The 14,563-nt window shown below is 41.0% G+C and overlaps 1 protein-coding gene across 2 annotated transcripts in view; it reads left to right on the top strand.

Moving 5' to 3' along the window:
• Positions 1–14,563, top strand: part of PCCA (propionyl-CoA carboxylase subunit alpha) — a 219,414-nt gene that overhangs the window by 23,797 nt on the left and 181,054 nt on the right. For both annotated transcript variants that reach the window (XM_053384482.1, XM_053384481.1), the window contains exons 5-6: positions 8,927–9,040; positions 10,967–11,020. In XM_053384482.1, the coding sequence (XP_053240457.1) occupies positions 8,927–9,040; positions 10,967–11,020 (168 nt within the window). The remainder of the gene's footprint in view (positions 1–8,926; positions 9,041–10,966; positions 11,021–14,563) is intronic.

Genomic DNA, 14,563 nt, shown 5'->3' with positions numbered 1-14,563 from the left:
CCTACCAAACTGCAACCTTCATGTATTAACTTAATTAAAGCAGTATCATGGATGCTACTCAAAAGTGTTAACCTGTAGGAGGTTGTTATTGAAATCCATTATCTATGGAGTCAGTATTAGTGGTCAGCAGCATCAGAAAGTAAAACTGCAAGTAAGGCCCTCCCAAGGGTGCTGTGAGCCCAGCAGGTTAAACTGTCAAAGCTTCTTAAAGGGACTGATAGCTAAACCCCCTGGAGTTGTAGGTAAACCAATCATTTGCCATCAGCAGGGAATATGACTTTATTTAGCAGGCAGGGGAAAAAATTAATTGCTAACAGGAAAGAGGATTTAGCTAGAACCATCATGTGTGCGGTACTAAAAATATGTTCATATCTATAACACACACACATACCTTTCTGTGTTCATACCTTTGTAAGTCTCCCCCTCAGATTTTATGCTTTTTGGAGGGCTTGTTTTCTGGGAAATGAGGTTTCCACAAGGAAGACATGTGCAGTCCCATAAGCATGCTTATGCTTGCATGGGTAACAGCATGTGAATGGGGCAGCCTGACTTGGATGGCAGCAATTTCTGCCAGTGCAGTGGCTGAAAAAGTGTTTCTGTGATTGCAGTAAATGCTTCTTGGATGTACAGTATTCATGATTTTTTGGGGGTCACATTTTTACCTACACGAGCACCGTCCAAGAACTATGGGACTACACGCCCTTGAAGGAAACTGCTTGTATGAACATGCCCTGAACAAAGAGAGAATGAACTAGAGTAAATTCTTAGCTTTGTAGATGGTATGCCTCTGCACACTTGCTAAGGGGGCATAATAAAGTACCTTTCATATAAATGAACTCTGCACATCATATACGAAACTGCAGTGAAAATGCCATTTTTATTAAACAGCAAACAAGTTTCATCAGTTCAAATAAATAATGTCAAAGATGACCCTGCGGCTCTCACTTCTAAATATATGGGAACCTGGCAACTGCAGAAAAGACAACCAAAGGTGACCCATAATATAAAGGTTTCTAAAGGCTTGGAAGATCCAGAACATTTTTATACTGTATGTTGGGACTTTATCATTTATACCAATACAACTACTTCCAGGCAGAGCCAGTTCAGCAAATATGGATATCTTAATGCTTCTACTAACAGGTATTTCCTGACATCTTCTGATTTTGTTAACAAATTAAGATACAATGGATACATTTGTTGTTTTCATTTGTGTTTATATTTAATAAAAAAGGACAAACTTAAAAAGATGACTGAAAATATTATATATGTGTACTTACTGGTTTCTATTGGCTACAGTTAAGTTTAAAAAGGACACACATCTGACATTGAAACTGAAGAGAACATGACTAATAGGATAGAAACACTTGGCAGGGGAAGATGAAGAAGTACTGAACTTATGCCTGGATTCAGTAATAGACTGGATGAGAGCAATAAAGTGAAGCTTAATCCTGGTAACATGGAGCTCCTGCATGTAGATGGCTCTATGGTTCAGGGAAATGGTGTTTTGCTAGTTCTTGGTCAAGTCCTACTTCCTCTGAAGGAACAGGTTTGCAACTTTTGGGATACTTCTTGATCCAGTCTTTTTTTGTCTGTCTCCTGCTGAGGTTCATAATCTCAAATATGAGTATAAGTAGCACCCTATAGGATCAAGCCAAAGGCCTATCTAGTTCAGCTTCCTGTACTCACAGTGGCGTATGGGAAGCCTATTATGTCCTGTACACATTAACACTTTTAACACTCTGAGAATCCCATCAACTGTGGCACACTGTTTCTGATAGTAGAGGGTAGAACATAGCTGTTAGGATTGGGCAACAGGCTACATGCCGCTTCAGCTATGGGCACACCTTAAACCCAGTGCTGCCACTCTCTCAGCTGACATATTTGTTTAGGTCACAGTGGCCCAGTTTTTCATGCCAAGTGGGCCGCAAGAGTACTCTGACATGGAAGCCAAGGGCCACAAACTGTATTGTCACACGTTAAAAGTGGGGAGGGGGAAAGCAAGGCCAAAATCTGAGCACTGCCCGCCTCCCCAGACTTTGTGCTGCCTTCCCAAAATTGGTAAGGTAAGGTAATGGGTTTTGGAAAAGAGCACAAGGCTCTGGCAGGTGTCCTAGAGTCCTCCCACCTCATTCCCAAAGCTGGAAGGACTCTAGGGCCCTATCAAAGCCCTCACGCCTCCTTCCCAAAGCCCAGGGTCTCTCTTATCAGGCTTTGGGAGGGCTGGGGTGTTTATCAGATGCTGCCAGGGCCATGCCTTGGACCACCCTGGTCTAGTTATTTTGATTTCAAACTTCTACAGTGCTGTGCACTTTACGCCTAAATATATTTTGATTTTGATTTGTCTGCCTCTGCAAGGCTTGGCAATCATACCTCCTTCCTTGGTTAACAGCTGAAACAGTGGATTCAAAGATAATTTGCATTCAATTGATTTTTAATTCAGGACTTTGTTATGCCTTTGTATGTGAAGGAGTGAGAAGCAACATTACAAAGGATTTACTCATTACCCTCATTTTATGGGACAAGCTAATTGTGGTTTGTCTTGCTGAGACGTATTATGCTGTTTGGGTCAATTGAGTGAATCCACTTTACACTGCAACATCATTCCTTGCTCTGTAATATTGATTTGAGATGGGAAAACCCAGAGGATTACTAGTTTGATGAGGTTTCTTTGTGTAAATTCTTAAAATCCCAGCTAATGTTCAAAACAGGCTGACTGTATAATTCATAAAGCACTGATGCACTTGATTTTTGGAGGGTGAAGGGTTTTTAGTGGAGGGATCAGTGCCTTAAGACCTCAAGATATAAAAGGTTGACATACTCTGCATAACTGGGACAGTGGGTGATCTTAGGCACTCTTGAGGGATTTGTGAGCTCTGTTGTGTGTTTACTTTTAATTAGGCATTTGCATTTAAGTTAGTGGTAACTGCAGAATGGAAAGCATCTCATCTGTTTACAGTTATAGAAAGGGCTATATGAAAACAGTGCAGGTGGGTGGCTCTGCGAGGGTGAAGAATGCAGCTGGTCAGATTTTATTTCTTCTGCAGCAAGAAGGTGAGTAGAAGTATGCATGTGAATACAGGGGTAATAAAAAGGCACACCCAGTTCTGTAAACATGTTGATGCTGACCTGAATTGACAGTCCTGAGTGGCAGTGGTTGTCCTGGTTTCCTTATGCTATGACCAACATAGGATTTGCATGGTTTTGTGGCCTTTCTGGGCACTATGATACTCATGGACTTGCTTATGAGTATCATGTTTTCCCACACATTAAAAGGTAAAGGGACCCCTGACCATTAGGTCCAGTCGTGACCGACTCTGGGGTTGCGACGCTCATCTCACTTTATTGGCCGAGGGAGCCGGCGTACAGCTTCCGGGTCATGTGGCCAGCATGACTAAGCCACTTCTGGCGAACCGGAGCAGCACACGGAAACGCTGTTTACCTTCCCGCTGGAGCGGTACCTGTTTATCTACTTGCACTTTGACGTGCTTTTGAACTGCTAGGTTGGCAGGAGCAGGGACTGAGCAACAGGAGCTCACCCGTCACGGGGATTCGAACCGCCGACCTTCTGATTGGCAAGTCCTAGGCTCTGTGGTTTAACCCACAGCGCCACCCACGTCCCTTCCCACACATTAGGGCAGGCTTAATGGTCTGACTTTCTGGGTTTATTTGCTGTTGCTCTTTGCTGTGTTGGATGAGGGTGGATATTTTTGTGATTAGGAGACAGATGCCAACTACCACCAAGTGACTCTTAATGTACATTCTTTTGTATTTTGATATTGTCTCAGTGGATCTGTGGTATTGAATTGTATTTTAGTGTTCTATCTTTTCTACAAGCTACTTTGGGATTTCCTTTGCTTTAGGAAGCAATTTCATAAATCTAATTAACTAAAGTTCACTGGCTACCTTACAGCACCAAAATGCTGCCTGCTCAGTAGACTAGAGGGAAGACCATTTCAAAGGAGCTACATGTGAACCACTAGATTGCACACACCACTAGATTGGCCTTGGCTTCTGTTTTGATTTGGCAAGTGTGCCAAAAGGGAAAAAGTGCCTTATTCTTTTCACTTTCCTTTTCCAAGCGTAGGTTTTTAAAATTAAACTCATTACTTGGTTCCATTCCAGTTTGGTTTCTGATCTGACTATGAGACTGAGCCTGCCTTGGTCACTTTGTGCTAGGGGAGGGAGTGTAGAGTACATCTTTGTAGATTCCAATTGAAACAATCAGCCATGGTGTACTTCTGGCCAACTTGTTGGGGATGGATGGTTGAGTGACTGCTTACAGTGGCTCTGATCAGTGGAGAGCAGCTCCTAGAAGGTGGTGCTGGAGTTTCCTAATGTGTGACCTTTGACTGATGGGATTTTGAAGAGTCTGCTCTGTCCCCTATATGCTCTTTAACTGCTGAGTGAGGTTATCTGGATATTTTGGCATATGTTACCAAACTCTGTCTCTCGTTCCCTTCATCGAAACCCAGAAAGGCAGCAGGTAGCTGTTTTGGAATCAATGTTGGTGAATGAAGTAAAACATAATAATCTTGGAAGTGAAGATCACCCTTGGGTGGAGAGGTGGTGCTCCTTTTGAAGCAACAGGTTCACAGTTTGGGAGACTTAGAATCATAGAATTATAAAGTTGGAAGGGACTCTGAGGATCATTTTGTCTAGTCCCCTGCAGTGCAGGAATATGCAGCTGTCCCATACAGGGATTGAATCTTCAACCTTGGCGTTATCAGCACCACTCTCTAACCAACTGAGGTATCCAGGCTGATTCTTGATATACATGTGACCAGGAGTTCTTTCAACCAACTTCATTTAGTACACTAATTGTATTTTTCTTGGGAGTAGTAGAACCAGTCATTTCTAGATTGGCTTACTGTAATGAGCTCAAGATGTTCTGGAAACTCCATTTGATTCAGAATGCTGTGGCCCCAGCTGTTGTCTGAGTTTACTAAGACAGGTCATATTGTGCCAGTTTCGTACCAGCTCTGCTGGCTGCCAGTTTGTTCCTGGGTTCAATTCAAGGTGCTGGTTTTGGACTTTCAGTCCCTAAATGATTTAAAGCTGGAATATTCCAGGAATTGCTTCTTGATTGCATGTCACTCAGCTTCTTGCTTTACCTAGTGTGTCTTGCCCCTTCATTGCCCACTTTTAAGTGTGCCCTGGAAGTCAGTTTTATTCAGCAGGCTTTTTAAAAAATGAAATCCATTTGAGTGGTTTGTGCTTTTGCTGTTTGTGTTTTACTGCTGCTTTTATTGTTCTTATTACTGGTATCGGATTTTGTCCATATTTTAGTGTTAAGTTGTAATTTTCCTTCATTGTATAGAATGATGGAATGTTAACATAAATAAAATAATAAATGAAACTATTTGGTATAAATGCTATTCTGCTTTTTGTCTGATGTATGGAAGGAACAAACTGGCCAAAGATGTTCATACAAATGGAGCAGATGGGAAGAATGCTACTCTGAAAACTGTTGATGAGAGAGAGTTTGGTGGGGAGTCCAAGACTTATGTTCACACTCCTGCTTACTGTGCACTCACTGTGTTTTCAGTGCTGCATTTTTTATCTCTGTTTTCACAATCTTATCCAAGATGCATAAGTATCCTGTACTTTGTTAATAAAATCCTGCTGTTTGATGCATTCTTTCTCAAACCAGAAGCTTCAGCTGGTTCCTTTCTAGCCAAGGTGTGAACACCTTTGTACAGGGCAAAAACATTACCACCCATCAACGCCCCCTGGTGTGTATAGAAACAGAATTGAATCTGATGCTAATGAAGCGGTGCTGATGTTAGTGGAGGTGGGGAAGAGCTGTGAAACACACCAGAAAAAAACTTCACTGCACTTTCAAGTTGATAAGTGAACATCTCTTAAGCATTCAGGAAAATAGCTGCAAAACAGTCATGGAAGTAAACAGACATCTGCGGATCTGCGGTGTGTCGTAGATTAAAAGTGTGACTGATATAGCAGAGTTATAGCAAAGTTGACTTAATGTTGATAGTGCTTGCAGGAATCCATCACTGCTTAGTTTGCTTTTACATCTGTACATTGGCTTTTTTGATGACAACATCTTCAGTAGGACTAGTTTATAGAACTAGTTCATAAGTTATCTTTGTATAATTGAGGAAGTGAAAATAGTATACCTTTTTGGGCTCCCTGTGTTTTGCTTAAAACCATGTACGTATTACCCAAATTCCCCAAATACTACTACTACAATTAGCTAACTAGTGGCAGGGTGTATGTCTGTGTGTGTGTGTGTGTGTGTGTGTGTGTGTGAGTGAGAGAGAGAGAGAGAGAGAGAGAGAGAGAGAAAGAGAGAGAGAGAGATTGAATTGGTTTAGAAACTATGAATGCAACTTCAGGAGCGTCTTAGTTAAAATGACATTGCAGCACCTTTTGAATTCCAGATGAGAGGAGAGTTATAGAAACATCATTTGAATTTAGGTATGCCTCTGGGTGTAAAATAATCATAATATTTACAGTTACAGAAAGGTAGCCGTGTTGGTCTGCCATAGTCAAAACAAAAAAATTTTTTTCCCTTCCAGTAGCACCTTAAAGACCAACTAAGTTAGTTCTTGGTATGAGCTTTCGTGTGCATGCACACTTCTTCAGATACACTGAAACAGAAGTTGCCAGATCCTTCTATATAGTGAGAAGGTGGGGCGGGGTATTACTCAGAAGGGTGGTGGGAATGGGTGATTGGCAGATAGCTGTGATGAGCCTGTTGACGACTGTTGACGACTCTTAACGACTGCAATAGGTCTTACAGGAAAAAGCAAGGGGTGAGAAGGTGAAAAATGGCTTTGTCATGTATAATGAGATAAGAATCCAATGTCTTTGTTCAGACCAGGTCTCTCCACCCACCTTCTCACTATATAGAAGGATCTGGCAACTTCTGTTTCAGTGTATCTGAAGAAGTGTGCATGCACACGAAAGCTCATACCAAGAACTAACTTAGTTGGTCTTTAAGGTGCTACTGGAAGGAAATTTTTTTGTTTGTTTTTCATAATATTTACAGTAAGCCTGCAACTTACATGGGGGTTATGTTCCAGGGATCGCACCTAAAGCCCAAATTGTGTAAAGTCAGAACACTGGGTTCAGTGGTGAGTGGGATTGCCAAAGTCCTTTCCCTCCAGACACCCACCTGCATTCTGTCCTCTTTTAAAATTTATTTACTTACTTATTTTAACAAGCACGTAAAGCTGAATGCGTTTAACTTAAATGTGTGTAAGCTGCAGGCTTACTGTAGATACCCTCAAAGCACATACCTGCTTAGCTGTCACTCATTTTCTGGGGAGTCAGGAAATATCACCTTGTGGCACCTTTCATGTTCCATGTATCTCCAATTAAAACTGCAACATTGTAATTAATCTTGGTATGCATGTTCAGGACAACGTTCTGCACCTGAGGTTTGAAAATCAGATTGACTTGTGCATCCATTTTTTCCTAAACTCTGGAAGCACAATAGATTCTATTGTGGCATCTGAAACGAGGCCTCTTGAACACTGTTCTTTAGTGTATTTGGATTTAATGAGAGTAGTTTGGTATACATGATAATTTTCCAACTAAGCCATGGGGTCAGTTCATTGAAATCAGTGGGCATGGGAAATGCGTCTATTCTGACTAAAACTGATGTACTTTAATGTGTTAGGGTTTTAGAATTGTTTCACATGCACAGTATTTTGAGTGTGTATCTAAAATCAGAATGGATAGATGTATTGCATTCTACCATCTAAATTCTCTGGCTATATTTCTTCCTATTTTAAAGATTTGAGCATATTACTTCAGAAGTATTTAAGTCTTTCTTCTGCCCCCCCCTTTAATACCTTCTTGATCTTTGAGAATTGATCCTATTTCTACCTGAGACTCACAATTATTTTTAGTCTCATCAAAAGAACATGCTGTTAAATGTCATCTAAACTTCTTCATTAGTAGTTTGTTCCTCTAGTCTGTCTCAGAGAACTGCTATAGGGGGAAAACAGCTATGATGCAGATGCTTGATTGTATATAACCATATAAATATTATTAAATACTATGCATTTAATAAAATAAATAGAATACCAGCCCCCTTTTCATTGCTAATCATTAAAAATGGCAGATGCTTCCTGAGCAATTTTTTTGGTCCTTTTAAAAGATTAGCTTAAGTATCCTTAAACTATGCCAAAGTCTAACTCTTTGAGATACTTCCTCTAGAACATGTACTCTCCAAAAATAATTCTAAATTGTAGGCAAACTTTCTTCGGCCATTAGCTGTAGCCCCCACCTTTTACAGAAAATCTGTTTGACAATTGTTCCTGTGAATAAGATAAGAATGAATTAGGGAATCTAAGCCTGCTTAAATAATTCTCAAGATTTTCTGGTTCACGTGTAGTGATATTGAACTCTTTAGTCATAGGCTTTAATTTGTTCATGTTGCTGACCTGATGCTGTGCAGGGACACTCACTGCATCCCTTCATTCAATTCAGTCTAATTATCACCAACTTCCTGGGGAGCCTGCTTAGATGGAACTGGCCGTGAATGTTTGTTGTTAAGTAGTACGATATTAAGCTACCCTGGTTACATTTAACAAAGTAGTTTTAGGCTTTGAATTTACATATAGATTATCAGCGTAGCCACATTCAGGTTTGCATTTCTTTGTATTATTTGTCAAAAGCCAAACCACACTTGGCATAAAATGAAATTTAACTTCACGAGCCCTTGAATGTACCAACGAGCCCTTGTGTTCATTATACAGTATATATCCTCCTTCCCCTCCCTTTTCTCTTTTGTTTTGTGTGTGTGTCTGTATTTATACTGTGTGCGATATATTTGAGCATACCTGTCTGCACGATGTGAATTATCTTTTTCATTTCCTAAAACAATAGCTAAAGGAGGTGGTAGTAAATGTATTTGCTGGCGCATATGTGTTAAAATGTGGACATTTTGTCTTTCCAGGTCCATGTGAAAATGGCGGATGAAGCAGTCTGTGTTGGCCCAGCTCCCACTAGTAAAAGCTACCTCAACATGGATGCTATCATGGAAGCCATTAAAAAAACCCGGGCCCAAGCTGTGAGTCTGAATGAGTCTCTCCTCTGCAGCTGTTTCATATATAGAAAGCAGAGAAGCTAGAGTTTGTATTTAAAGATAAAAAAAAAGAAGCGAGGGGGAGAATGATTGAATATGCTATTCCAGTTTAGTTCATGTCACATGAGTTAAATGTGGCCGAAATCGCTACTGGAAATCAAAGGCTTTTGTAGCATCTGGCAGTGCCGGTTGCTGATCCTGCAGGTGGCTGCTGGATTCAGCTTTCACACCAGGGAGCAGCTTCAGTTCATTTCCAAATTTGCTGGGGGTGGGGGTGGGAATCCCAATTAGTTTAGAGCACTAACCCTTTCTGTGCCGTAGCCTCTCTTTCTGGATGTCTTTTTTTCCTAAGACAGCAGTAACCTTGCTTAGTTTTATTTTATTATTTGGCCTGTGTGAGGATTTTTATCCACATGGTAAATATGATAAATGGTGCACTGAGTAATTATTTTTCAGTGTTTCATGTTGCTGACAAAACATGATCGACTAGGTGTGCAGCCTGTTTTCTTCTCTTCCCTCTGCCCCTCTATCCTTCAATAAGGTCAAAGAGTCAAAGTTTAACAAGAATGGTTGGTATTTAAAAAAAATGATGACAATAATACTTTTTCCTTGTTGCGTCAGTGAATACAAATGTGGTCTTCAGAACTGCTGAATGCGAAAGCATCTTTAAATAAAATTCGCTGGATGGGAGTCGGACAACACCAGCAATTACCCTGGAGTGTCTCAATTAGCATTATCATTTCTTTTGAAATGAATGTTTCAGTATGGTGCATTTGGAAAGGGGGAGGGAGGAGAAAAATGGCAAACAACATTAATTAGCTAACAGACACTGCAGATGTTTACATTGTTAGTTAAGGAGATTTAATAGAGATAGAAATAGTTCAGGCTTTCATCTTTAGCCTGCCACCTAGATTTCCTTAGCTATGAATTTACGTAAGATTACAAATTATGAAACTGAAGGTTTTCCCACTTTAATGTGTTCTGTAATTACTCTATGTACCATGTGGTTGCATTATTTTGATACTGAGGCATTTTGTAAAAATTGTTTTTACAACTCATTTGTAGTCTACTGGTTGTTATTTTTTTTAAAAAATACTATATTCTGTTTGAAGTGGGATTTGTAGCAGAGTTGCTAACATTGAATACTGGCACTGTGGTTAACTTGAAGGCCAGAAAAATGTTTTTGAGAGAAGAGCTTGGAAGGTTAGAGAAATGTGAAAGGGTATGGAGAGAGGTGCTTACACAGAGAAAAATGTAATAAGAAAGAGCTTCTAGAATCCTCTGGTGGGAATAGAAATGAAAATAAGTCAAAATGACCATATCTGTGTAGCTGTCAGGCCTGGGTTTGTCACCCAGGTTGATGCCTGTTAGATACTTTGGAAGGTGGTGCGCATAGATACCATGTTTTTAGCACTTGTCTGTGAAATGTTAGCATGCCAGAAAATTGTGGCCTGGGAGCATATGATACCCACCTGGTAACATTGCAGCCTCCAGTGACCTAGTTTATATGTGATTGTGAACATAGGGAACCCTGAACTGATAAACCATTTTTTCTTTGTCTTGTTTAAAGACATATACACTGTACATTTAAATTAGGACTGAGAGTTGAGGAGTGCATGAAGTGGCTTATGCTGCGGTTTAGAGTAAGCTATGGATTTCCAGAGTTTGTCATATGATGGAGAATGGACGGAAAGCTTATTCTAGCTCAAAAACTCTTATTTCCTCACTAGCAAAACTGGTTCCAACAAACTGACTGCCATAAGGGGTGTTTTCTGCCGTATCTACTCATCTAGTATAAAGTACAAGTAAACTTGCTGCTTTAAACTGTAATTACTGATGAGATGCTGTCAGCATCAAGCTTTCAGTTGTCTAAAGCAATGAAATCTACTCTTGGCTTATATTTTTTTAAAGGTCCATCCGGGATATGGATTCCTATCTGAAAACAAAGAATTTTCTGGCCGTCTGGTAAGTTTTTAAATGATGCTTCTCTCTGAGCATGATGTGGTGTATTGCTGTATATTGCTGTAGCCTTTGAAATTATTAATCAGTGTGGTTAATCAGTGTATTAAAGTTTTAATCACAGATTAAAATTAAAGCCATCAATGAAAACTCCCTTTCCCCATCTTGAAGACCCTGCTCCTTTGTAGGCTACCATCTCTGCCTTCCATTTTCCTTATTTGATAGAAAGAAGCTTAGATTTTTTCCTTGCAGTGTATCTGAAACTGTGCTTGGATAACTTGACATTTGGGATGAAACATTTGTAGCATACTCTCTAACAATGAAAAGCAATGGAAACATGCATCAGTTAATCCTTTTAACCTTTTCATTCAGTACTCATGGGCTGGTCTTGCTTGTTTATTTGAAGCCACTTTGTCCCTTGTGGGTACTGCATATTTCTGTAAGGCAACTGTTCTGAAATGTAAGCTATGAAATATGGACATCAGTGAATGACATTTATTTATTCATTTTGTTTCCTATTTGAAAAAGTGAAAAGAGTGCTTCCCTTAAAGAGCTCCATGGTAATACCCTCTATGGGCTTCTGGCTTCTGTTGTGTCCTAAATTTTATCACTTGCCTGTGTATTAATTGTGATTTTCAGTTATTCCTATCTGCCTGGAAGAATTTTGTTCAGAAGCAACCCACAAATATTAAATGAATCTTCTACTTTGTACACATTGAATATTGTGCACATTGATAGATTACTTAAGAGCCACAAATTACTTAATTTTTCAGCAGGCAATCCTTTTAGGAAGCCGTTTCTTTAAAAAATCATCATTGTTGTAGCATGTATTGTATTAAATCACACTGTAATATCTGCAAATTACCAAAGATGTGTAATGTCTGCAAGTAGATCAAATTATCAAAATCCCACTGGTCTCACTGATTATGCTGAGATCCACTAGGCCTTTTTTTGGTTTCCCTTCTCACTGTAGCGCCTTCTCACCTATCACGTCTTCCCTCAACTGCACTTGAAGGAAGGGCTTGGAGTGGGATTTGATGATCTTCCAAGGAGTACAGTTGACAAGTTGAGTCCTGTCAGGGGGGGAAAAGTGGGATATAAATATATAATAAGAGTAAGTGAAAATTACTACCCCTCACTTCGTAAGAGTTTTCTGCTTACATGGAGGATCTATTTGAATTCCAGTTGGTAATTGATGTGTGGGGATGTTGTAGTATGGAAAGGGCTGGAAGATATTTGTACAGTGGTACCTCGGGTTACATACGCTTCAGGGTTACAGACTCCGCTAACCCAGAAATAGTGCTTCAGGTTAAGAACTTTGCTTCAGAAATTGTGCTCCAGCGGCGTGGCGGCAGCAGGAGGCCCCATTAGCTAAAGTGGTGCTTCAGGTTAAGTATGGACCTCCGGAACAAATTAAGTACTTAACCTGAGGTACCACTGTATACAAATGAAAAGACACATAGGCCATTTTGGAAGCATTGATTTTAAATCAGGTTTCCAGTTTTCGCAATTCATGCTTTTCTTGTACAAGTGTGCCTACTAGTCAGTTGTTCTAACAAGGAAAGCATATTTGTTTGTAACTAAATAAAGCATTTACAGCGTTATTATTTGGGAGTGTAATTCAAAACCTCTTGTCGTGAAGCCCACATGCCTTCTGTAGTTTACAATTGCTTACCCTTGTCTCTAAGAGATAACGGAATAGCAGCAACAACAAAATAAGCTAAGCACTGGTAAGTTCATGCACACACCCTCCATGCCCCCGTGACTCATATTTTTTTACTCTAATTCAGTTCATTAAAATACACATAAAATACACATCGTGTCTGTTGTTAAACCAGCACAGCATTGGTTGCGGTCCATGGTGGAGACGGTGGGGCTCTCAGGCCTAGCGCCAGTGATATGTTGACTGCTGACTCTGGGTAGGCTGCCCAAGTGCCGTTGATGAGGAACTTGCCCATGTCACTCTTGATGATCAAGAGGTCCATTTCCACTTGAGGAAGCCTGAGATCAGCCTGGCCCTCTGGAGTGGCGAGTCATGACTGCACTTGGTGTAGAGGCCGAGCAGGCGTTCCAGCAGTGCCGCCACACCCAGGCATCTCTCACTGTGGCGGTTCGGCTAAAATCAGCTGCTCCAGGTTCTTAAGCTGCACTTTGGTTGGCATGGGGCAGAGGAGGAGCAAGTGGGGTGGCTAGTTGAGTCCACCAGGAAGAAGTGAGAGGCCATGATAAAGATGGCGAGGGAGCAGAATCCCGGTGGGCCTGGATGACTTGGAGCTGCACCTCTCGGCATGCAGGCCATTGCCAATGTGTGAAGCATGAGCAGAAAATCAAGTAGAATTTCATTAGGTTCTATAAAGGTAAAGTTTACCTTTAGGTCCAGTCGTGGCTGACTCTGGGGTTGCGATGCTCATCTCGCTTTATTGGCCAAGGGAGCGGGTGTACAGCTTCCGGGTCATGTGGCCAGCATGACTAAGCCACTTCTGGCGAACCAGAGCAGCGCATGGAAACGCCGTTTACCTTCCCGCTGGAGCGGTACCTATTTATCTACTTGCACTTTGACGTGCTTTCGAACTGCTAGGTTGGCAGGAGCTGGGACCGAGCAATTGAAGCTCACCCCATCGCGGGGATTCGAACCACTGACCTTCTGATCGGCAAGTCCTAGGTTTAACCCACAGCGCCACCCACGTCCCTGTTAGGTTCTATAGGAGTGTATATATTATAAATGATACAGTTTTAAAAGATCAGTGTCATTTTAACATGCCTGTCATGTTGAAATGGGAGGTGCCATGTACCGAGTATGGTTATTTCTTTCTATGTTGTGGCACTCTCTTAGGCATGTGTTTCTCTCTCTCTCTCTCTCTCTCTCTCTCTCTCTCTCTCTCTCTCTCTAACACACACACACACACACACACACAGAGAGAGAGAGAGAGAGAGAGAGAGAGAGAGACACTTGTGCTGTGTCATGTGACATTCAGTGCAGAGGCATTTTGCAGTAGCTCTGCTTATACTTGCTGGGAGAATAATTGTTCATTTCCTAGTGACAAAATGCTGTGTTGCTGGTAACTGGGAAAATGCAGTATCTTTACAACAGCAGCACCAGCCTGTGAGAAGGTATCTGAATCCTGTGCAAGAGAGAAAGAGAGAACTGCACATAGATTTTTTAAAAAATGTTGTGCAAAGGTAGCTTTAAAAAAATGTATGGTTAGACCCAGCTTATGTGTTAGCATGTATGATTAGCTATACTGAGCTGTTACCTGTTGACTTCAGGCTTTTCAGGGCACAGCTGGTGAAGGGTATGACCCTAGATGTAGATTTTCCAGCCTAAAAACGCCCCAAAACGTTTGTGTGTCTTTATTATCTTTTGTCCTGTCCTGTAGTATTGTACTGTTTTTGCTTTTCAAAACCTTTCTGTTCCCTTGATCTTACAATTTTCTTGCCAGTTCCCTCTCCTGTCCTAGGTTCCAGTATTTCCCTCCTGTTTTCCTGTTCCACTAATCTCCATATTTATCTCCCATGCTCCACTTCTGTCTCTTTCCTCTGAGCCTGCCT

Source organism: Podarcis raffonei, chromosome 4 (genome assembly GCF_027172205.1).
Source record: "Podarcis raffonei isolate rPodRaf1 chromosome 4, rPodRaf1.pri, whole genome shotgun sequence".
NCBI lineage: Eukaryota > Metazoa > Chordata > Lepidosauria > Squamata > Lacertidae > Podarcis > Podarcis raffonei.
Note: the sequence above shows the minus strand (reverse complement) of the source record. Positions and strands in the feature narration are given on the sequence as shown.